The sequence below is a fragment of the Heliangelus exortis genome, chromosome 1 (genome assembly GCF_036169615.1).
Source record: "Heliangelus exortis chromosome 1, bHelExo1.hap1, whole genome shotgun sequence".
Lineage (NCBI taxonomy): Eukaryota > Metazoa > Chordata > Aves > Apodiformes > Trochilidae > Heliangelus > Heliangelus exortis.
Window position 1 is genome coordinate 123,368,431 of NC_092422.1, and position 24,824 is coordinate 123,393,254.

Genomic DNA, 24,824 nt, shown 5'->3' on the forward strand with positions numbered 1-24,824 from the left:
TTTTTTCCTCTAGCAGAACTTGAAGTAACCCAGGCTGGTTACCAAAATAGGTAAAGAGACCTGGAAGCCATCCATTCTACCAGAACCTGCTCATATCAAGTCATCAGCACTGTGGTTCTGTTAGCATAAATAAAAATATTGGCAGCTAATGTACCCAGCAGCCCCACTCATCACAGCCCTTTCACAGTGCCAGCTTTCACTTTGCAATGCACAAGCATCTACAGTAGCTACTGTTTGTTTGGAAGCTGAGACACACATGCCCACGTGGCTGCAGAGATTACTTAAAATTCATTGCTGGGATGCCAAGACTCCCAAACAGCACCAACAGAAATACACATTTCATTATTGTATTTCACCCATTCCTACAAGTTTAAAAAGTACTAAGGGTTGTCTAACAACACTTAAAACTGGGTGGGAAAAACCCCTAAGTGTCTACTATGTTTAGACTGTGGTTAGCTACATGACACTGCTCCCCTCTAAACTGCAGGTCAGATACTGGCTTTTAAAAGAAAAAAAAAAGCAGCTTTTACCTAAAGGCAGAGGGGGAAAGAACTGGTATGTCTAAATTAACATGAACTCCTCTACAAACAAACCAAATGCCATTATAAATACACAGGTGAAGTGTCTGCTTTCTCTAGAAGTTAGATTTAAGACACTCTTATTGACCTATTGAAGAAGTATTACCAGTAACTATGTAAAATTTTAATATGGAAGTCATGAGGTAAGGATACAGCACTAAAACATATTTACTCAATCTAGATCTGAAGAGCCATGGGGTTCAATTTACCTTTAAAAATGAGGCTGAACAGCCAGATCCACTGCAGCAGGAAGACAGATAATGAATGATCTCTAATGTCAATAGCAGATACTCCACATTAGCTTGCCCGTATGGAAGAACTTTTTAACAGTCCCAGGTAAATTAATGCTTTAATTCTCCCCACTTATCTAATCAAATGAGAATTTTAAGGAGACCGGGAGTCACACGAAGGGAAATTTTACTCCATGAAAGAAGGCATGCCAATGGCAAACAACATGTCAGGATATATACCAATATTCACAGCTGTCAGCCAAAAGTCACACACTGCTGGTAAGAGCAAGAGAGGCCACCAAATGTGTTCAACATGTTCTAATACAGCTGAAATATAAACTGAAGACTGGCATACTCAAAACCTAATGACACCACGCAGCTTTACTGAAGTAGTCATGTTCTGTCCTGCAAAGAGTTCATGACTTCTTGCTCTGTATCCCAGCACCATCGAGACTATTCAAATAACTACTGAAAGGCCAAGTTTCATAATAAGGATAGGACAGGTCCTGTTTCAAAGACAAGGCGAATCAAGACTGTAAAACATTTAATAGAGCACTTTCCCAGCAGACTCCTGACCAGAATCATAATAACCAGACTTCTGAAAAGTATATATAATTTAAGATCTGAAAATTTGTCTTTATTTTTTACAAAATGGATTCCAGGAAGTTTAAAAGGCAATATCATAGAGGATTTGGGTGCAGAAATCAGGTGTAGTCATTCAAAGCATTCAAGTAGGAATATGGTAATATAAATATTTGAAAAGCATCTTTTATCATAAATGTTCAAAACAAAATGTATAACTCATTCCAAACTAAGAATTGAGCTTTATAGCACATATTTCCCTGAACAGAAAAAAAAAAATAAGTAACTTTTGAAGTATTTCTAAAGGCCTGAAAGCTTTTTCCTTGGTTAGTTACATTAGGAGACTTGCCTTTGATTAAATTCCTTCCTTTCCAGATACGGAAAGTATTACATCAGTCCACTGTTAAAACAGAACAATACGTTGCAAATTAATTCTGGTATAGTATGTTCCAACAAAGCCTAAAGTATAAAGGTGCTGAGGTGGCTTAAGAGTTTAGTAGTCATCTCCTCTGCTGACAACCTCCTTGCAGGTCGGGCGCAGCAGTATAGTGTGCTCAAACTGTGCTGTGTATGAGCCTTTGATGTCACACAAGGGAGGGTAGGGATCCACTATACCCAAGTCACAGAGGTTCTTCAGTGCCATCAGGTATTTGCTCTCCCCCAGGCGATCCAGCCATCGGCGGCAGAAGGCAAGAGTACCAAAGTTTTCATTGATAACATTCAGCAAGTGTTTTGCTCTTGGAAGCCTGAAGGAAGGAAGGAAGGAAGGAAAGACAACATGTTTGAGAAGTCACAGAAAAACAAAAGACACCAATTAAAAAAAAAAAAAAAAAAAAAAATTAGATTTCAAGGCATTTTAAGACTGCCCAGTCTCGGGATGCCTTTCTACACCGATCAGGTGTTCTGTTCACAAAAGTGCATTTTTCTCCCGCAAAAAAATATCCTTCAAGACGAATCTGAATGCTGCCAACACCCTGGCCATCCCTTTCAAATAGGGCAAGTTACAACTGTGAACATATCAAAGAATCATAGAATGATTTGGGTCGCAGGGACTTAAAAGTTCCAACCCCGTGTTTGCATATCTGAAATATCTGCATCTAACTACCTCCCCACCCCCAAGAAAACAAAACAGGAAACACTTTCTTCAATAAAAAAGCCCACTCATCTTAGAGAAAAACAGAACTCTTCCTCATCCAAAGTGGTTACCAATCTGAACGAAGTTAGGTGCAAGCTTGGTGGTTTAAAATGCTGAAACTTTACTTCCTAAGTCAAATATTTGGTAAGCTCTTTCTTTGTACTTCTTATAATATATAAGCATAAAAATTAGCAATTTATAGGTATGCTAAGAAATAAACTTGCTTCCAAATGAAAGCAGTTCTTCTCCAACCCTTAGGCTAATTCCCCTCCTTTTTCAAATTACTAGATTGTTCTGTGGGAACAAAGTAGAACTAAGTGGGAAAGCACATCTACTTGCTATGTTTCTAACCATAACAGCCTTCACTTCAGAAAACACACTCACTCCTAGACATGCCAAAATGGAATCACAGTGAAAACTGAAAGTTTATAATAGGCTATTTCATTTTACAGTAATACACTGAAACAAGAACTTCAAACTCAAAAAATAGCTACACAAAACAGATGACTTGAACAGCTTGACACATTCTGGGACCAGCACTAAGACTAAGATTGTGGCACACAACTGTAACAACAATGTCAATTTAAAAAATATAATCTAAACATTTAATATAAGCATATAGTGTTAATATAAGCATATAGTGTTAATATAAGCATATAGTGTTAATATAAGCATATAGTGTTAATATAAGCATATAGTGTTAATATAAGCATATAGTGTTAATATAAGCATATAGTGTTAATATAAGCATATAGTGTTATAGTAACACTATATACTGGTAATTATTAAATATTATAATTTTGAATTAACTAGAACATTAATATTTAATATTAAATATTAATTTCAATTAATAGTATAATTAATTTAATTAATCGTATATTGATATACAGTAAAATCATAATATAATATATACAGTAAATATACAGTACAATAATAATATAAAGTAAAATTATAATTAGTAATAAAAATTACTAGTTATAAGATTGTTGTTAAAAAAAAAAAACCACACCAAACCATCTGTATTTCTGAAGTCGTAATAATGCAGGATCTCCATTTCCAAATTCTTTACAATATTGTTCCAAATTTATAATCAGACCATATTTCATTACAAAAAGCTTGCTAATAGCACCTTTATGTCCTCTTACAGCCTTCTTAATTCATGAAGAACCTGCACTGTATCAAATTTGAAGCCAAATAGGATGGAACCTCTAGCACAACATACAAACAACAAAAAAATAAAAATCCAACCTTATTGGCACATGCCCAACATCGAAGTTCTTCATATAATGAGAACACTCCATATCATCATGAACAACACCTTTTCCTGTGCTACCGAAGGTTTCTATAGCATACACTTCACCTTCCTAAGGAGAAATAAAAAAGGGAACATGTTGCAGTATGAAATAACTGACATTGGGCCATTCTGATATAGTGATCTCAGCGTAACAACTTCTGAATAAAATCGATTGCATGTGAGTATATTCAGTCACCAAATCAATGCAGAACAGAAGTCAATACAGAGACCTCACACAGCAAAGTTGCAGACATCTCCATATCAGCAGCTTATTTATGCTGGTAACATTTTATTTGTGCCAAGCCATGAATTATCAGCATGTTTCTAGTCACATTTTCCCCAAAGTCATTGCAGTTAAAAGACTGTCAAAACATACATCTAATATAGCTAGGAAACTATATCCTGCTGCAAAACATTTGCTGGCTGGAAGCAGTTCTCCTTTGCTATTCAGATAGAAGTCCTAGGAAATGTATCATATAGACATAGCAAATGGATGTTGATTACAGAGACTTACTGCACTGAGGAAATTTCTGCCCAATTTCTGCAAGAATTTTCTTCTACCAGCTGCTAGCATAAACCTTTAACCTGCTCATTTCCACTCCACAAGATCTATTTCTTCAAGAAATGAAGGCAATACATATCTGAGGGCATCATCAAAATTCCAGGCAACAAAATACTGAAATGCCATTGTATAAACTCATTTCTGTCAAGTACATTCATGTATCCTTCACACTAGGCCTGTGAAAGGGACTTGCACAAGACAGGGCACCAAATTTCAGTTTATTGAGCTACTTTGAAAGTCATAAATCAAAAAACAGAAGCCATATGTAAAAACACAGGCTTCAAAATTCAAGACAAACCTTAACGATGTCCTTGAATATTCAACTGATTTAATTGAACAACAAAACACAAAACCAAAAAAACAACCACACACAATGCCACAAAAAATTTACTTCACACCCACTTTTTCAGAATAAGGATTGTCAATTGGCTATATTTCTCTTCAGCACAAAAAACTCATTGGATTGCAGTTTGATACTATAATTAGCATAGTACAGTAAGAGCTTGGCTATGCTCCACATTCTTCATTGGCAAAACTCACTGTCTTTAATCATGTAGCACTGTGTCCTAAGTAACCTCCAGAAGCTAAAGAAATTTAAAAAGTGTCTTCTCCCCAGTGTCTGGATATTCAATTAGAACAAACTCAAAGCTCTGAAATCTTTAAAGACCTGCTTAAAGAACATGCAAATTTTATATTAGTAATATAATGATGATGGATGATATACAAGACCTAACCATTCACTAAGATAAACCAAGAAGGGGACACAAGCTTTTCTACTTTCCTTTTCTCTGAGTCTTTAATCTCTTTGCACATTCTGATTAATAAGATGATAGCTAAAACTTTTGTCTTCTTGCTCACATCATTATTAAGTTAAATAACAATTATGATACAAGTTTTGGGTAATCAGAGTGAGCCTACCTCAACCTCAAAACACAATCCTGTCCAGACCATAACTGTCCCTATTCAGCTCTTAGAAGTCTGATGGGCTCCAAAAGGCTTATTAGTGACCATTGGTAATCAGCATCAGAGAATGAAAAGCTCCTTATCTCATTACCAATAAGCCATCTTAATCTTGTTAGAACACAAGCTTACATCAAAATGGTGGCTAAATCTCAGATTACATATTTTAATACTGCCTTTCTCCTGTATAGTTTGCCACACTGGGTACAGCAACTTCCCTTGCCCTTCTCAAAAACGTTAGTCAATCAACATATTTCATCTAGTCTCATATAAACTAGAAATATACATAATATAATTATTTTCTATTGGCAAAGAAAAACTGCAACGGAAGCTTTTCAATAAAGGTATAATACTTAAACTGTACTTGCAAAAGTCATGCAAAGCTGCAACACTACAGAAATACTTCTAAAGAATTACCTGAGTAAGAAAAGATTGGTATTTTGTCTTTTTAATGACACGCTGAACAAACAAGGAAAGTGTAACAGGCAGGTCCAAACATCTTTCAGGAAAACTCTGGTCCCCCAAGTTTACCCCAAAATCTGTATTTCTGTCTTTTCCCCTGCTTTTAAGCACAACTTTGCAACAATACATTTATGTAATGTATATACATAGAGAAATAAGTATGCAAGTGTTTCTGTATGCATCACTAAGGTTTTTTCTTTTCTTTTTAATACTAGGGTTCCAGGGCTTCAATTTCAGAAAGTGTTAAGATACCAGAACACTCCACAACTAAAGGGAGAAGCCACTATGATGAAAGAAGAGTGATCACCCCTTCCTTTAGAGAAGCATTACAAATTACAGTGAAGTTCCTCCCCTGCTCCTATTATCTACTAGGATCACAAACAGTAAACATTAGGACTGCACAGGAAATAGTATTCTTGCAGTGACAACTGGGGAAACAACAGAAAGATTTAAGAACTCCATTTACCTCCATTCTTGTGGCTTCTCCTCCTTTCACAATGGGCACTGTTTTTCCAGCATGTATCCTATATGGCCCAATCGAGTGTCCATTCAAATTGCGAATTGGTTTCACTTTAAAAGAAAACATGAACATTACAGGTAATTTCCTAACATGTTAAACCCTTCAAAGCAATTTGGTTTGTTAGTCCATACCGAAAGTACAACAGGGGCTCATCGTAATGCAGAGGAACTAAACTCAAAACAACCCTCACAATCTGTACAAATTTCAGCCACAGCTCAAGTTAGTTTTGTGTGCTATATCAAAACTTCATTATTGAAGATTAGCAACTCCAACAGTAACAAAAGCTTATTAATGAAGACAAAACAGCAGTTGTCAAATAATTAGTACATTTTGAAACAATTGTTTAGCCTTCATCTCAGTTGTGAAAGATACAATACTTGGACATATAAGCCAAGAACATTCCTCCATAGGAATGGCAAACCAGCCAGAAGCATGTATTTATATAAGTCACTCATACCATACTTCTAAGACAGACCTCTTTCTAATACGACAGAAATAAATTAGTATTTGCACAAATAAATATACTGTAAATGCAACTATCCTTACATAAAGAACAGAACTTACCCTGGTATGTTTTGCCATCTATTTCAACCTCATAAGACTCCATAACTTCCTGTATGGCTTCCCCCACATCACAGAGACGAACATCTATTCCAGCACACTGAAAATAAAAGTGCAAATATCAATGGAAATTAACTGCAAAGTTTACTGTAAAAGACTCAGTAAATTACTTAAAGAATGATCATACCCTTATTCCAGTATTTGTGGCATCCTTTACAGCTTGTAAAAGCCTGTCGTATTTTGGATTGAACGTGACTGTAAAAGCACAGTCAATAATATGACCTGAAACCAGGAAAAGTTAATTAGCTTCACAGTTTTTGCACCGAAGAATTCTCTCAAAGTTTTAATTATTAGAAGAAAACTAACCACTAATATGTGTCCCAAAATCTATTTTGCAAATATCGTCGTACTGCAGGACTGTTGGATCTCCAGCATTGGGAGTGTAGTGGGCGGCACAATTATTCAGAGAGCACCCAGTAGGAAATGCAAGACCTGCATTTAAACCATTTTCCTTTATTAGCTTACGTGAGCAGTCTTCTAGTTTTTCACTAAAAGGCAGAGGGGAAGGAGAAGAAAAGAAGAACATAAGAGTTGTCATTAATATTTCTTATGATGACTTCAAATAAATCAACGCAAGAGCAAAATCTCAAAAATATTCAAGCGAATGTTTTAATTTGAAACTGTAAATTACTTACATGTTAATTAGAAAAAAAACCCTGGACTGGAAAATGCAATAATGATCTTCAGTCCTTAAAGTGTTGTTTCTTCTACCCTTCCTTGGGCAAAACTAAGTACTTCACTAGTGCTTTTACTCTAAATTTAAAATATCCATTGTTTACAAGCAATATTCATTTTGAGCAGCAGAGGTTATGCAACTGAAATTCAGGTAAATTAAATGCAATTTTTCTATTACTGGAATTTAAAAGAAATTTCCTCATTTATTTTTTAAAAAAACTAATTAAAAAGATTTTTTTTTTAATTCAGTGATTATTTTGATATAATATCTTCAGACTAGCATTTGTTCTTGGTTTTTGTCTACTCTCAAGCTGTTTGCTACTAGAAAGCTACAGATACAGGTTCACCAGTGCATACTCGGGTAGCGGCAGGGAACGATGTAAACTGCAGCTCACAACAGTGCACCATACTCTGATTTTATTTAAGAAAGCTATTCACTCAGAGCAACCTGGAAAAAAGAAGAGCTTATTTTAATAGGCAACTCCCCATAGCCTGATGTACTTGAGGAAGAAAAATCACATTTTGAGAGAATTATTGCTTATAACTCAAACAAATAAACCTGTAGAAGTCAGTATGACAGATTTGTTTCAGCCAGTCCAGTGATTATTAAGGCAGCTGTCTTTCTTCCATTTTCTTTGATGGTACATTATTTCTTTACATTATCCTCTCACAGCTACCTTAGACATCAGCTCCGATGAGCTTTTTTACTATCTTGCCAGAACAGGCCCCAGTCATTCTAGGCTGAAAAAGCACCTGGTTTTGGAAGCTGAACTATCCTGGATCAGTGCAATACTTGGACAGCAGACAGTCAGTCCAGATAAACTGAAGGACAGAAAAAGGAAAAGCTGGAAGAGTCAGGAGAATTACTCCAGGCTAATTACTTCTTTTAACCTTACCTCATCCAGCTCATGTTTATCTTAAAAAATAACTGAGCAAACGTATTATCAACTGAGAACAACACAAAGACACACTGTGTTTCTCCCAGAAACATGACAGTGAAGGCTAAATACAGACAAAATCTTCCTGCCTGAGTACACAGCCGTGCCAGTTTTATGGCTCTTCACCTGCTCCCAGCCTCATGCTGCATCTGCAGTGCTCATACACACAAGATTTCACAGACAATTCTGGTAAAAGTCAGGATGTTTACTACTGCCACTGCTGCTTCTCTCAGTATTGCTTGAAGAATTTGTATGCAAGAATAGCCAGGGCAGAGAACACTAAAATCAAGCATGAACTCAACACAAGTCAACATAACTCAAAAGTTTAGTTTGAAATTCTGTATGATCCCAGGCCCTGTAAAGGTGCACAAGCCAAGAATATAAGAGGAAACTTAAAGGAAATAATTTTGGATACTCATTGTGTACTTCAAACAGAAATCCCCCCCCAACATTCGTGATACAACCAATTAACCACACAAAACTGAGACTAAATCCTACTCTCTCTGGAGAAAGAAGGCAAATTTACAGCAGAGGTCTTCGAGAAGATCTGTGTCCTCACCAGATTTCTATCATTGTCATTCCAGGTTTTATCCAGCTCATAACGTATTTCCTCACTTGTCTGTGTGCCTCTGCAGCCGCCCGAAAATCATTCCAGATTTCCTCACTGGCTTGGTCTAGTGCTTTCTTTTCTTCACTAGTTGTTCTCCAAGCAGCAGTTCGCCTTGAAAGTAAATAAAGTGCATCATGAAAAATTACTGTAATCAGAGTAATCACTACAACTTCTGTCTTAAGCCTGCAAAGCATTTATTAACTAGTCAAGCCTACATTCCACTGTGCAACATTAAAAAAGATCCCAATTCATAACATTTTCACAGTTAAGGAAGCCTATAAATACCAGCATTACAGACTGGGACCTGTGAAAGGCAGTAACACTCGAGAAAATAGCAATTATGGGTACAAAGAAACTTAACTCAGACTGTGAACCACGTTATTTCCTGTACATGTTGGAAAACCTTATCTTCCACTACTCCCAGAAGGTCAGAGGAGCAGCATGCTTGAAGGATGCATAATATTTTTCAAAATGGCAGAAAAGCCATATAAGTTCCTATCACTGCCTGCAGTTCTGCCTTGAGTTCAGCAGGCAAATAACCATAACATGCTCTGATCATGCAAGAAGTTTGCGTTTTGCCCAATTTTACTCATTCAGACAGTGCTCTTCCTGTATGGACAATAAGTTCCTTTAAAGTTTAGAAGCTTTTGCTGCTCCTTAGACTATTTAGGTAATAACACCTAACACAGTGCATGGCAGCTACAACACATGCCAGGAAGTTACTTTCTAAATTTGCTGGATGGTGAGTTAACATTGGTTGCAGGAGAATACCACTCATTTTGGCTCTTTGGTAGGTTCATGGAACAAATACATGAATAATTTTCATTACAAGACCAAATATAACATTATTAATAAACATACTGGTTTTTAATATAGTTTTCATTATGAAAAAAACAATACAACTAAGGATTCGAGAAAGAAATCAAAGTAATTTAAGCACTCAAGCAACTGTCAGAACTTAACAATATCCTTCAAATGGTAAAGCTGGAGTCCTGTAACAATACAAAACTCCCTGGTGGTAACTGGAAGAACTCTGTACCTACCATGCATAAGGAATATTAATAAAACCAACACACAGCTGCAAATCCTGGCAGGTGGGTCATAAAAGAAAAGGGATGATGGACAAGATGGACCAAAGATGCTGAACTACACCAACATTTCCAAATTTACTGTTCACTGATTCTAAGCAAATAACTGAATATGCAAAGTCAAAGGATTACTTCTTGAAATTCAAAAGTATAGGTACTCGCTCATAGATATGTAACTTGGCTGCACTCTTAAGAGTTTCCTCCACAGCCAAAAAATGAGTGAGCCAAGAGATGATGGCTGCAATTTTACTCCATTTTGAACTGATTATTTATAGTGTTAAGAGGCCTGCAATCTCAAGACAGAGTTGAAAAGATAAATGAGGATAACAGGCTATTCTCTAAGTTTTTTCTCAGAATGACCAGAGGATCCAAATAGTTTGAGACACTGTCGGTTGTTTGCCTTGAATTTTCTCTACCTTTTCAGATAAAGCAACAAGAGTGCCACAGAGAAATCCCATTTACTTTTCTAAGCAGTTTTGTTGCTCCAATAGGAACAAGCATACTGTTCTTAGAATTTGCCCTAACACTAGTAAATTCAACCAAGAAGGTTAAAAAGCAAACAAGCAGGAGGCTGAGACACCTGAACCCCTCTACTGCATTTGGAAATTGGAATACTGCTGGCATAGTAGTCACAGCAGAATATGGAAAAGGTGTACAGCAGAAAAACAGGGTGGAAAGGACAGGAGGATCCTTTCATACTGCTCTGGATTCCAGCAGGGAACACCCTCTGGTAGCAAAAGCTGCTGACAGAGTCTGGGCAGCTGCTCTGCCATCAGTCACAGATTTAAGTGCAAACTCCAGCAATCTGGCAGGAAGCCATCTTCACTCTGTCCTCTTATATTTCAATATAGTCACCCCATGCAAGACACCTAGGGGACAAAATAACCTCTCCAGTTAAAAATACTGTATCACACCTAAAGGATTTTGCTGCCAAAGCTGCACCACTGCCACCTGGGAGCTCAGGAAAGAAAGTGACAAGAAATCTGGCTTGAGTCTAAGACCTTCAGACTGTGAAAACTTTCAGGACGTGAAAAACCAACTGATCAAGCAAAGATCTCACATCAAACATTGTTATCTCCCTACAAGTGTATGAGCTAACAAGCTCTTTCAAAGGAAGTTTCTTAACATGCTGGCTATTGCTCCAGTTCATTTGTTCCCACTTTTTACTCCAATTCACAGACCCCGGTTTTCACTAGTACAATCTTTATAGGATTGTGCTAAAACCTAGATTTTAATGATCAAAGCTAATCATTCCAGAAAATAATTCCCCAAAATTATTTTAACCCCAATAACAGCACAGGGGAAGAAATAAGCAGTCAGGGACAAAAATTCCGTAATTCCACTACAACAGAATCAGAGTATCATGAAATAATGCTTATAGCTTTGCCACCATACCTGCTGCATAATTTCAAACGTAGATGTCTTCAACAAAAACCACAAGGTTCAAATAGAACAGGTATAAAAATACCAAAGCTGCTACTCTGTTATCTATATGAGAATTGATTCTTTGCTATTTTTTCCCCTGAAAACTGAGTGACACTCCCTTCTAGAACAGCTTCCTGCAACAAATACACAATCCTAGGCTGATGAAAGGTGACTTTAGAAAGCATTTAACGTCAAGAGTTAAGATCAAAAGTGCAACTCTAAAAAAGAAAAGAGACAAACTCTACTGCCCTCAACATAAATAAGAGAAGAGAAACAAATAGGCTCCACAGTTCTATAAATTGAAACTATTATTCAGAGTAAGAAATGCCCTGGTATTTATGTTAGCTACTAATATAAGTAGCTACTCATGTTAGGAAATGCTACAGTAGCACCACAGCAATTAAGTATTTAAATCAGGAACAAAATTAAACACACATTTGCTTAAGTAAATTACATAATGGAACTATTTCAAGTTCCTTAGAAGTGTACATTCTTCATACACAGCAGAAGATTCTTGATACAGAAAATATGCCCCGCTTAAATCCTGTTAGAAAAGATGGCTTGGTTTTTATTTGTTTTGCTGGGGTTTTGGGGGCTCATTTTGTTTTCCTTTCAAATGAATAGCTGTGAACCTATTTGATCTTCAACAGCTGGATATGAAACAGAGTAAAACAGAATGTCATAAGGACATGTTTAATACATTTATAATCTAATTTCCTGGATTGCTTAAATCATGTCCTTCTGAATGTGGCACAAGCATATAGAGACATTAACTCCGAAACATGAGAGAATGACTCCTGGATCAGCCTGTCAGGACTACCCTGTGAAAGTCCTTCATTAGCATGCTAAGACTGTGCATACAAAGAAGGCAGTCATTAATAAATAAATATAAGCACACCTTGTGATCAAATGGAAGTAATTAAAAATAAGACTTCCTCACAACCAAATTTTAATCTCACAAACATGAAACCATAATATCTGAATATCTGAAGACAATTTATAGGATGTGTTAAGACTCTTAGCTATGTTGCTTTACATTCTATGAGGAAGCATTGACTTTAGACAACAAAAAAATGTTTCAAAGTAATCTGACCCTGAAAAAAAAGTTACTGAAAACTAACAATGCTTTCATAAATATTTATCTGATCCCCACCCCTTAACCTATATTTTGATTAAAACTTCCTGAAAAGTTTTCAGTCATACTTTTGCATTTTCATTCAGATTTCTGTGTAACTCATGCTGATCAACCACCTCATTTTTCTTATCCATTTTGATTACCCATTCACATTTCTTACTAGCAGCCCACTGAAATCTTGTTGGTCCCCTGCCCCACAGCAATTGTGCTCATACAGGCTATACCCGAATTAAAAAGGAACATTTTGGCCTGAAGACTTCTATTCATTAAGATCTCAGATGAGACAAAAAAAAAAAAAAGGCACATAATACCTTACTTTGTTCATTTAGTTAGACATTAACAGTTTTGCAGCTCAGCACATCCAGATGACAGCATTTATTTTCAAGCTTAAAACACTCACCCATCTTGTGTTGGTGGGTATTCACATTCTTCTCCCTTTGGGAATATGTTGCTGGGAAATAGATCACATATTGGAATGGAAGGTGGATCTGTCTGGACCTTAGCTGTTGAGTATAATGTAATAAAGTTTTAAATATGGAACACAGGAAACACCAAGTACCTATTTTCAACCACAAAATTTAAATGGCATTACTTAACATCCCCTTACTAGAATTTGGGCTTTTTCCAAGAAAACATTCTATCATAATGCCTTCATATGACTTCATTTGGCCAGTGATGAAGGGGGCATTCAGAGATACCAGAAAGAAGAAAGGTCAGTGAGACTTAACTTACAAACCAAACTGCACCCCACAATCTGTTTCAACTGCTAAGAACAGCCCTTACATACACCTAACCAAATATTCATACAATCTGTCCTTATTTTTCTGCTTGATACCTACGTCCTTTCTTCTTTTTCTTCTTCTTCTTTTTTTTCCCTGTTGCTCCGTCTCCTTCACCATCTCCATCTACAGGAAAAAAGTGCTCAGGTGAACATTAAGTAATCTTAAAGAACAAAACAACCTAGAATGAGACACAAAACCATCTGGATTATCAGAAAACACTTCTCTCACAGTATAAACTAACGGATTAAAATTATCAAACCATTAGTATTTTTGGTCCCTAAGCCAAACACAGACATAAAGGCATACCTTCTAAAGTTGACGGCTTAAACAGATCACCAAACAGAAAAAAAGCAACTCAGGGAAAGTTTTCAGAAAGGCCTACTTCCTAAAAAGATGCCTGAGGCTGGGGGAGGATGTCAGAAAACTGTATTAGACATAACAGGTAACAAGAAGCTGGTGCTTCAAACCTATCTTCTGATGCTTCAGCTCAAGGAACCTAATATATCTGCAAAGCTAAAAAACCCAAACAATAAAGAGGGTAGCACTTAGATCAGGGGGAGCTCAATCTAGAGATAACAGGGAAAGTCACAACCAGCACTGAGCTAAAACACTGCCTGTGGGATGTTCCAGTGGGAGGCTTTCAGAGAGCACAGCATGGAAGCACCAAGAACTGGTCACATCACAGAACAGGTTCACACTTCACAGTCACATCACAGTTTTAAAAAAAAGCCCGTGCGTGGACTTCATGTTTGGCTACCTCCAATACTTAGTTACTTAATAAAAAATGAACTAATTATCCAATGTGATACCATCTAAATAAACCTCATGGACCTAGCCACAAGTTAATTTTAAAAATAGGTAAGCACTAGTTGTCTACATTTAGAGTATTTTCTTTTTTTTATCTAAAGTGAAAAGCAAAATTCAAAGTACTTGTAGAATCAAGTGGAAGTGCTACAATTTTTAATGCATTTATCCACAAACTTGTGTTTGTTCCTTTAAATAAAGGAAAAACCAAACCAAAATACAAACTAGCTTTTCCAGTCACTAGATTTCAACTACCTCATAATGACTGGTGGTGTCCTCTGCATTTTTAGGCTTTAGTGACTGCTGCAAACCTACAGCTGGGGCAAATTTCAGGGATGCCTTACCTCTGCCTCTCCCCAGATCCTTTTGGGACTAAGTATCTTATTTAAAATTTTTGAAAGAAATTGCAAGCAGAACTCAGACTACCAGTGTAACTACAACACAGCCCAGCCTACCAAATTCTACATCAATCCTTATTTCATAGGCAGGTGAAAAATCTTAAGGTGTGAATATAAATTTCTTTAAGGTGTGCTAACTGCCACTTTTTTTTTTTTTTTTTTTTTTTTTGACCTTGAGCTGTGCCCAAGCCACTAATCAAGAAATAGATTAGACATGAATCCAGTTAATTCACCAAGTGATTTTAGGATTTTTTTTTTAATGCTCAGCCTAGATTGAAGAAAAAAAAAAAAAAAAAAAAAAGTACTGCATTTCTTAAATGTTGTCACTGCTGCTATCTGCTTATTGTGGCTTTTTCATACATCACTGCACCTGAATCTGCCAACTGCAAGACAAACTAACCAGGCCTGTGCTTTCATGTCCTTGAAGATTGCTGCAGACTAGCTGTGCTGCCAGAAACATAACTACTGCATCTAACCATTGCTACCCTGTTTGTCTTAGCTGATAACAAAAAAAAAAAAAAAAAAAAAAAATTTTCAGCAGAATAGCATCTTCAGATCTTTGCAAAACTGAAGTCCAACCTGATGCCATTTTGGTATAGCTGCTTAATAACTTAATTTCATGGAAAACTGTTATCTGTCAACATGATTCAATACTGCAATGGAAATTAGAAGAACACTTCCTAATCTCTCCCAGATTTCAAAAGGTACACAATCTTATTTTTTACACCAAGTTACAGTGTTATCAAGGAGGAAAAAAGAAAAGGAGGGGGATATGTATTTTACTGGGTTTAATCAATGCAGCACCATGTCTTAAGCAACACCTCTGAAACTATTAATTTAACAAGGCAAGTGGTGAGAACCAGTATAAACAAGGACACCCAGCTGTTGTCAAAAAACTTACAACAATTTTTATTTTTCTGCAAAAATATTGTTTTTCCAAAATTTGAGAAAAAAATAAAGACTATTAGTTCAGTAACAGCACCACTTCATATTGTAATCATGATCTTTCAACTTCATAACCTGAAATATACCCTGAAAGAAATAATCCATAAGAATGTGGAAAGTAACTGGATGCTATATAGACTAATAATGTTCAAAGATAAATTTATTTGTACTTTTATTTATCTCAGTACACTTCATTGACTTAGACTTCTACAACTAATTGATCACATGATATTCTGGAATGATGAATTCCACCAATAGTCAACTACGAAGATTTCTAAGCAGAACAGTAAGAACCATTTTGTGGTGCTCAGCCAACTTACATACTAATTCACAAAAAGGAAACTAGATTATCAGTTTGAGAAACAGATTTTCTTAAATGTCCATTTCTGTTGAGAACCACTCATCTAAAGAAAGTAAGTATTTTTATCTTACATGACTGCTGAAAAGATGCATCCAGCCTGGGTTTCATTACCAGGCACTTCCTTACATCAGCTGAATAGCACAAACAACACACAAGGTGTATCCCTTGTATATTAATCTCTCCTCAGTTCAGTTTTAATGAAAAATTAGGATTACAGATAAGCAGGTCTGAAGTCACTCAAAGACTTCAAGACCTTCTAGTAATTAAAATGCTCTCTTAAAATTTTCCTCTGTATATTCTGTTCCACAGAAAGAATAAGGAACATAATTTGTAACATTAATCTATACTGACTATAGAAATGCAAGTGAATGGTAATGCTTACCTTAACTTAAGCTAAATATTTCCACACAGTATTAAGGACCTTGAAAACAAGCTCTAGCAAAGCTGTTTTCTCTGGTGTATGTATATATATATATGTGTGTGTGTGTGTGACAGCTACACTGCTGCCAAAAAAGTAAAAAGCAAATATAGCTACAATCCAAGAAAAAAAAAAACAAAAAACAGCAAATAACAACGAAACAACCCACACAGCACCTGTAAAGGGGTGTTAAAATGGGATTCTAGGAAGAAGCTGAAACTGGAAACGTCATGAGAAAAGCTAAATTTTACTTGCCTTCATCATCATCATCTTTTTCTTTGTCCTCCAATGCTTGTTTATCCAGTTGTTTTGCTACATCATCAAGAGGACCGTCCATTTCTTTATCTGTTTCTTGTCCTGTTCGTAAAATTCAAGTATGACTTACAGTAAAAAGATAGCTCCACATTAGTAAACAACAGTCTCTAAAACATTACAGAGCTGTCACACAGTATTTATCCTACAAGATACTAGAGCACAGCTTTTTTTTATTAAAGCAGATGCAGTGGATGAGATTGTAGGGCACCACACTGACAGGCACTGTTATTGAAACTTGTGCATAAAGACAGCAGACACTTCTGACTACTTTTTTTGGTTTTTTGTTTAGTTTTTTTTGGCTAGGGTAACTAAATTTTTCTTGCCACAGCAGTAGCCTGCTCCTGTGAGATAATATGGGCGTGAAGTAAATAATTATAAACGCACATCACGATGATCACTAACTGCTAGCCTGCTAAAACAAACCTAAACCGTAGTTCCTTCGCACTGTTTGCCCAGACTTGCTCCGGCTCTCGGAGGACTTGGGAGGGGTACCGAGACTCCATCATGCGGGATGACTTTTACAGCAGCAGCCTCACGCCTTTTCGCCCTCAGGGCAGAGGAGGGGATGAGGGAACGAGCGTCTCTCAGTCCGCACCAGGGCAGGGAGGACTCACCCCGCTGGAGCTTCCCCGCTTCTGACCGGCAGAAGCATCCTCCCGGCTCCCCAGAGCCCCCTCCTCCCCGGGGGGATCCCCTGGAGCCCACACAGCCGCCACGGCCCGGGACAGCGGCCTCGCCGGCACCCATCACCCTCCCGCTCCCCACGCCGCAGGACCCTTTAGCCACCCGCAGCCCCCCGCCGCCGCGTACAGGCCGGGTCCGCCGGGTGGCGGCCCCTACCCCAAACCCTCCCCGCCGGGCCTGTCAGCGGAGGGTCCGGTCCCGACACAGCGCGGCCCGGTTCTTACCCGCGGGGCCCGCTTTGCCCTTCTTCTTCTTCTTGCGCTTTTTCTTGGCGCCATCCTCCGCGCCGAGCCCCGCCGCGCTGCCCTCCGCGCCGTCCTTGTCCTCGGGGTCCGGGGGCAGCTCGCCGTTCAGCTGCTTCTCCGCTTCGGCGGCGGCAGCGTTGCCCTCCCGCCCCACGCCCGCCATCTCGCCGCGCCCGCGCCGCCTCCCACACGCGGGGCGAGACACCGAGACACACCGAGATACACCGAGACGAAAGGAGCGAGCGGCCACGCCGCCCCTGCGCTGTAAGGTACGCGCAGGGCACGCCGGGAAGGCTGGAGGACTGGGAGGGGTGGGGGGTGGGGTGGGATAGAGGCCGCTCCCTCCCCTCAGCCGCGCACGCGCGTCGGGCCTTGTGAGGGGAGGAGGGGGCAGGGGGGGCTCTGCCCGGTGCCCTGGGTCTTGTCCCTGGGTCTTGTCCCGGGGTCTGTCCGTGGGTTCGGTGCTTGGCCGGTTACCGGTTGCCAACCTGGCGGTGATCTCGTCCCAGCAGCTCCGCTGTGCCCCCTCCCACCCCCCCACAGGCTGCCCCCCGGGTCACCGTCCCGCCGCGTGGGGCAGCGCCGGGTGCCGGCGCCATCATTGTCAAGCTCCGTGTTACGCACGGTCACCTCCTGCTGCCGAGCTGCAGTCCCCACTGACACGCGGAGTTTTACGTGTGTAAGTGGGTTGTGGTTTTGTGTTTTTTTTTTTTTTTTTCTTTCAGGAGGAGTGCGTGCCTTTAAGTTTAGCCAAATGCCCCTTGCTTTCCCGCATTTTCCAGCGGGCTGGGATGGAAGGAATCCCATTAGGTGCTTGGGTGGCACGCAGACACCTCCACATAGTTGAGCTTCAGTGTGGAGAGCGTCAGTGTAGCACGATGACAAGGTAGAAGCCATCGCAAAAGGTTTAAAAAATGCAGGCTGAGGAGCAATGGCGAAGACTTTCTCTGTCTCCACCAGCAAGTACCTTCTTGGGCAAATGGAACAAAAAAACAGAAAACATTGGCAAAACGAAGTGGTCCTTTCCCTGTAGGAACAGTTGGCACGAAATGTTTTTACAGTGTTTCAGATCGTTAGGATTTTACAACTTGAGAACGCTGAATAGATTAACAAAGTCACATGAGAATTTGTAGAGAAGAAGAATTTAAGAAAAAAGTGTTCCAAGTTTGGTGGAGCTATCAAGGGAAGATTTTAACACATGCTGAAGGGTGCTGCCTTGTCTGTTCTTAAGCACTGCCTATAAAACCAAGGAGAAATACCCTGATTATCTCCACCCACTAATGGTTAATTAAATCAGCCTAATTCTTAACATACCTGCACTGAGCTCACGCTTCCCATGGGTTTTCTATGAGTATAACAATGCTGACTAAAAATGCAAATTTTTCTTTTCTTTCTTAATGGTATTTTTTAACAACTCTTGCTGATGATGCATTTATAGTATAATACAGTTTATATGTTAAAAATGGGGTTTCTGCATAACTGTTTTAAAATGCTTTGGCAGCCAGGTCTTTGGGAAAACTGGTAATGCCTTGTGCCTCACTGAGGCACAGATTCTGCCCCTTTGGCCCTCCTGAGGCCAGCCACTCACTCCCATTTCCTTCTCACAGCTGAGATCCAGGGGCACCCCTTCACTCCTGGCCTGCTGCAACTCTCAGCAAGCACAAAGCATCCAAAGGCTGAGATACTGCCCAGTACTGATCAAACAAACTTCATCTTGGTCTGTGCAGGTGTCGCAGCAGCACGTTCTCCAGTCCCTTTGCTTTTAAGAGCACTTAAGCATGGAAACATCCAGCTGGGCCTTTCCTGCATCCAGTCTGAGTGCTGGGAAGCTGACTTGTCCAATCTTAAGCCATGGTCAGAGCAGTGAGACATGCCTCACCAGTTTGAAACCTCTCTACTAGCACTTGTTCCTCATTAAAGCTGTGTTGTTGTTTGTCAATTGTTATAATATCAATTAATATAACTGGGCTGTTAAAGCAGAATAAACCTTGCATGATAGAGCAGGTGAGCCATCTAATTCTCAGCTGCTGTTTTCCTGCTGTTTTGTTGCCCTTACTGCAGTCAGAATTGATGTTGTTCAAGGTTGGTGAAGTCAGCCATGGAGGAATAGCTCTTTGTCATACTGAGAATGGATGATGCAAAAAGCATGTGTGCTAATGTTGCCTAGAACACTTCTTATTTATTGGTTTCCATTCTGTTTTTCCAATTAGGTGGAAGAGGAATCTACAGAGCCTTTTTTTTTTGTAGTTGATGGTAAGGGTGGGGGCTAACCAAGGGTCTAATTCCCTGAATTCTCCATTTTGAGTCATCTTACATCTTCCTGTAAGATGACTTCCTGTGTTACATTTATTGTTGCTGGGCATTTTGATGTTCTCAAGAGATCCTATATCAGTATTTCTACTTTTTGTTTTAATTTTAATCTTTTATTTTCACATGTATCAGACTGTTCTTGCCCTTCAATACATTCCTTTTGATGCCTTTGACAGCTTGAAAAAGAGAGTTACCAGCTTATGCTCCTTGTCCCTTCACTCTGGTATGTGCCAAAACAGAAGAGTTGCCAGACCAAGGATTTTGTTCTAGAACTGAAGTCACAGAAAAAGGAGACCATAAAATCTGCAGAAACTCAGGGAATACAGCAGGAGAGATATTAACCAGAGATAAAGAGAGGAAAAATAAGGTAGGTAAGACTCTGCAGGCATGAAATTCAGTAGTAAAGGCATTAGAGGAAAAGGGACAACATGTGGAACAAATATTTCTGTGATCAGCTGAATTCATGAAGCCAGTTTTCTCAGGATTGTTTCTTTCCTTCCCTTCCCAGAATGATACCAGCACCATTCATAATTACTGTTGTACCCTGGCAGAGAGAGAGCAAGTTGGCTTGCTTTGTCGTAATACATGTGCAGTTGGCTATCTGACTGGTGCCAGCCTGTTCAGTATAGAGCTGGCCTGCCTGTCTTGGGGTAGAGATACTTCCTAGGGCTGCTGAATTTCACAAAGTGTGTTTGAGTGTGTTATTCTGCCAAATCTGACTGAAACTGGACATTTGCATACACCTCCTTTCCTTAGAAAAGAGGGCTAAAAATAAAACATCGAGGGGAGTCACGCTTTAGTTAGCAAAGAATATGAGTGAAACCTATCAGAATGAAAGAAAATTGGCAGTGAGCTAGAAGAGGCAGCATTAATTGTGTCTCTACAGTTTGAAGTGACACTAAACTCCAAGTGGTGTGGCTGGACCCAGGTGCATTCCAGCAGCTGCGTTGATGAAGCTTTCAGAGAAGAGGGAATGTTGGAAGGAACTAAGATAAGCACTGCTTCCAGCCCTAAGGTGAGCACTGTACTCTGTGTAGAAGAGTAGAGATAGGCAATGATAACCACTGTGTAAAAAAAAAAAGGAATGCTAAATGGAAAAAAACTTGCAAAGTAGGGGTAAGAAGCTGGGCTGACTGCATTAACAGAATACACATTAACATAAGCAGACTGACAGTGGGACTCCTCGTTCCTCTATTTATTTGGCTCTTTTTTAGAGGACTTGGTCTCTTAGAAACAGAGTGAGCCTCATCTTGTACCATGACCTTACTAGCTCAGGTTTTTTTGCCCTTCTTCTGTTTTTGCTGGTCAGCTATTCCTAGCATTTAATACACTTTATAGTAATGAATGCTACATTTTCCAATTTCATGCTGTACTAGGCAGCATGATAAGTAGACAGCAGCAGACAGGCCATAGGCCAGAGGAGAGTTTTGAATACCATTTTTAGCTAGAGAAGGATACTGGGGATGTTTTCTCATAGTGGCTGTTCCTTTTTCTTAACCAGCCTTCTGGACAAAGCCAGGCAGTAGCTGGGTAATTAAGGGAAGGGCTGAATGCAGTCCACAACATGTGGTAACTAAGCAGCAGGACTTCAAACCCTTTCCTGAAAGAAAACAGAGATACTCACCTCCTCTTCATTTTCTCCCAAGGAGGCAGCTCCCATGGCACTGTTTTCCTAGCAAAAGAAGTTATGACCTTCAGGAAAAGATTTCTTTCAGGGTATGTTATGTTTTCTTTTGTGTTTTAAAGCTGTATGTAAGTATCAAGAAGTTTCATGGAATGCAGTGGGGGAGCTTTCTCCCCCTGCAAAGAGGGACAAAGGACAGCTAAGGAGGAGTAAGTCATCTGTATCAGTCTGAAGAAGAGCTGAGCAGAGAGGTGTTATTTTTGGTTTTATTTGTCTTCATGTTTTGTCTTTATGGGACTGATGCCATTATGTATGTGTTTACAACACTTCTTTTTCCTAGCTTAGAGTCAAAACTCACAGTCCTTACTCAACTCTAAAAAATCCACTGAAGTCAATAAGACAACTTTTATGACTAGAGGTTTAATATCAGGCCTAAAGACTAAGAAAGCAAATGTATTTTATGAACTCCAGAAGAAAAGATATTTCCCCTTATCAGTTGCTGAGGGCAGATGACACTTGTTTTATTCTGCCATAGTCATCTGTAGTATTTACTATGAGAATGACAGCTGTCACCAAATAGTGTCTTCCTTAGCACAGGTAAGATAAAAGGGCTTCCTTAGTTCTGAAATCACTCCTTCTCTAAGATTTTACCTGAAACCTAGATGAAGTAGCTAAATCAAAGTTAAAAGTGACAAAAGCAGCCAAAGGATTTACATTTAGCATTGTTTACTGTGGACTTCTTTCCAAATTCTTTGATGATTTTCTTTTTTTCCCAAACATCAGTTTGATTACAGCTGTTAAAGTGGCAAAGCAGCCAAAGAATCTACATTTAGCATTGTTTACTGTGGACTTCTTTCCAAATTCTTTGATGATTTTTTTTTTTTTCCAAAACATCAGTTTGATTACAGCCATAATGCAAACTTCCTGGTGGCTTGCATCAGCTAAAGAATCATCAATGTTCTTTGGAGGACAGATTTTTAAAGGATGCAAGGAGTTTTTCATAAAAGAAACAAATTTTATTTTACTGCTGAAAGTCACCTTGAGAAGCACAGAACGCTGTGAACTCAGACTGAGACCAAGTAAATGCTTTTAGTTTACATGATAAGATGCATACTGTGAAATATAAAAATAAATCAGTTTATTGCCTCCTTTAGAGCTCATTTTTAAAACTGCTTTTAGGTGTCAAGATTCACCTGAACAAAACAATACATTGTCTGGACCATCATTTCGAAGAGACTCCTTGTGCAGATGTGTAAGGATGTGCTGCAATGAGCATCTCCCTGACAGCAAATCTCTGTGCCCACGTGAAGTCCTGCTAGGGGATGTAAGGCTGAACAGAGTAAAGGTTCCCCACACTGGTATCCTTCAAATACATTTTTATGTTAATGATAGAGTCATAAAAAGCCCTCTTCTAAATAAAAGCATATTTATTGACATACTCATTGAGTCATAGCTGCAGATACAAAGTCTTCTTTTTCACATAACAAACTGAGACATTACCTAGTCAGAAATAATTCTAGGTCATGAAAACACTAGATGATGATGATGATTTTTATTATATAAATTATTATTATACCTAAATGATGAAAACCTGATATTTTTATCTTCATCTTTTAATCAACTTCATATCATTTACTTCTCTAATGCATTATGTATTCCCATTCATACAGTGGTGGTTCTGTTATTTGAGGCAGATTTTCAAGGCCTCACACAGCCAGTTAGGTCCTCAGCTTCACTGCAGCGTGGAAAACATAAACAGTTTCTTTCTCATAGCTTACTGGTATAACTCTTTTCCTCTGGGGTGTTCCACCCCTTCTTTATCTAGGGAGTAATGGAAGTGATGTTCACATCTGCAGCACTGAAGGCAGGACCTGTATATTTCTTTGACCAGGTATTTTACTTTATGTCCAGCTTATTCTTCTACTTTGCTCTTCCCCTTCACACCTCCTCCAGTCTTAAATTGGAAACACTCATTTTGTTGTAGCTGAAACCTAGAATGAAAGAGACGGTCAAGAAGATACCAGAAGAAGAGTCCTCATACTTCACTACAAATCATCCCCCTGGCTTTACTCCCAGGTAATAGTGTGACGCCAATAGTGATAACAGCAGGTAAATTTCTGTCAACCAGTTTTTTAGGGAAGACATAAAAAGGAGTCCCAAGGTAGATGCATCCAGGGCAGAACAGGAGGCGGGAAAGGCATATGACCAGAACTGGCACCTTGCCACTCAGTGTGAGCAGAGGGAGAAAAGTGGGAAGGTGACAATGTCCTATACCTAAACCAAACTCCTGGAGGTATAGTACCTAAAGTTTGTTTCTGCTGTCAGCATTTCAGTACTTTACTATATTTAACATACAAACCATGGGCAGTTTGTTAAAGAATGCTACATAATAGCTATGTATCAACTGTGTTGGCACGAACAGAACGTTTTTAGAAGAGCTCTGTGGATTTCAGGAAGATCATTTGGGCTGACTACTATACTGGGAGCCAGTGTTCACAGTATGCCTCTGGCGTGTGACTCCTATAGTTAACTGGGTTTTAAATTCATGTTTCTTCATATTTATTTTAAAATTTTATTTTTGTTCCAACGACAAACCATATTTTGCCCAACTTCCTTTTAGATTTCAAAAATCTATGCCAGATTATTTCAGTCTATGAACATGTTTGTGTGCACTTAAGAAGCGTAAGAAGCTACCACTGAAACTGGAGGGGGTAAACATTTGGGTACTACAAGGCTTCTGGGCGTTTAGAAGCTTAAGGACTAAGAATTTTTTGGTACATGTTCCTTATATTTTATATTTTAAACTCCTAAAACTTGCTAATAAATTTTACATATTTGCACTCCTCTAACTAAACTTTCACAGTTTAAAATAAAGATGGTCCTCTCATAACCATGGATGATCAGAATTCCCAAACTGGGAAAAAAAAAAAAGAAAGCCAAACACAAAATAGGGCTTATAGAATCAGCAGCTACTGGAGAAAACTTCTTTAGACACTCAGTGTTTCATTACATTTACTAGTACTTTGAGTGTCACATCTAAGAAGGCAAAATTTTGGATTTATTTGATCACCATTTTACTGAGGCAAGAGAAAATAATTTTACATAGGAGAGAAGAAGTCAATC

The 24,824-nt window shown here is 38.7% G+C and overlaps 2 protein-coding genes across 13 annotated transcripts in view; one reads left to right on the top strand and one right to left on the bottom strand.

The window, feature by feature from the left end:
• Positions 1-1,335: 1,335 nt before the first annotated feature.
• METAP2 (methionyl aminopeptidase 2) lies at positions 1,336-18,044 on the bottom strand. The gene is made up of 11 exons (XM_071764685.1): positions 17,747-18,044; positions 16,779-16,880; positions 13,655-13,720; positions 13,216-13,318; positions 9,117-9,278; positions 7,251-7,432; positions 7,072-7,166; positions 6,888-6,984; positions 6,270-6,373; positions 3,774-3,889; positions 1,336-2,136 (listed from the first exon to the last, which is right to left on the bottom strand). Exons 1-11 carry the CDS (start codon positions 17,928-17,930, stop codon positions 1,884-1,886), a joined length of 1,464 nt encoding a protein of 487 aa, XP_071620786.1. The 5' UTR covers positions 17,931-18,044; the 3' UTR covers positions 1,336-1,883.
• A 154-nt stretch (positions 18,045-18,198) lies between these two features.
• Positions 18,199-24,824, top strand: part of C1H3orf20 (chromosome 1 C3orf20 homolog) — a 71,016-nt gene continuing 64,390 nt past the window's right edge. For 8 of the 12 annotated variants that reach the window (XR_011730044.1, XM_071764850.1, XM_071764812.1 and 5 more), the window contains exons 1-5: positions 18,199-18,446; positions 20,254-20,444; positions 21,724-21,793; positions 23,531-23,592; positions 23,686-23,777. Coding sequence is in view for 9 of the 12 variants with exons in the window: in XM_071764850.1 (XP_071620951.1) it covers positions 23,533-23,592; positions 23,686-23,777 (152 nt within the window). In the remaining 3 variants the exon portion in view is untranslated. Of the gene's footprint in view, positions 18,447-20,253; positions 20,445-20,806; positions 21,093-21,723; positions 21,794-23,526; positions 23,593-23,685; positions 23,811-24,824 lie in introns of those variants that run through there. The other 4 variants (XM_071764824.1, XM_071764833.1, XM_071764900.1 and 1 more) reach the window with 4 other exon arrangements.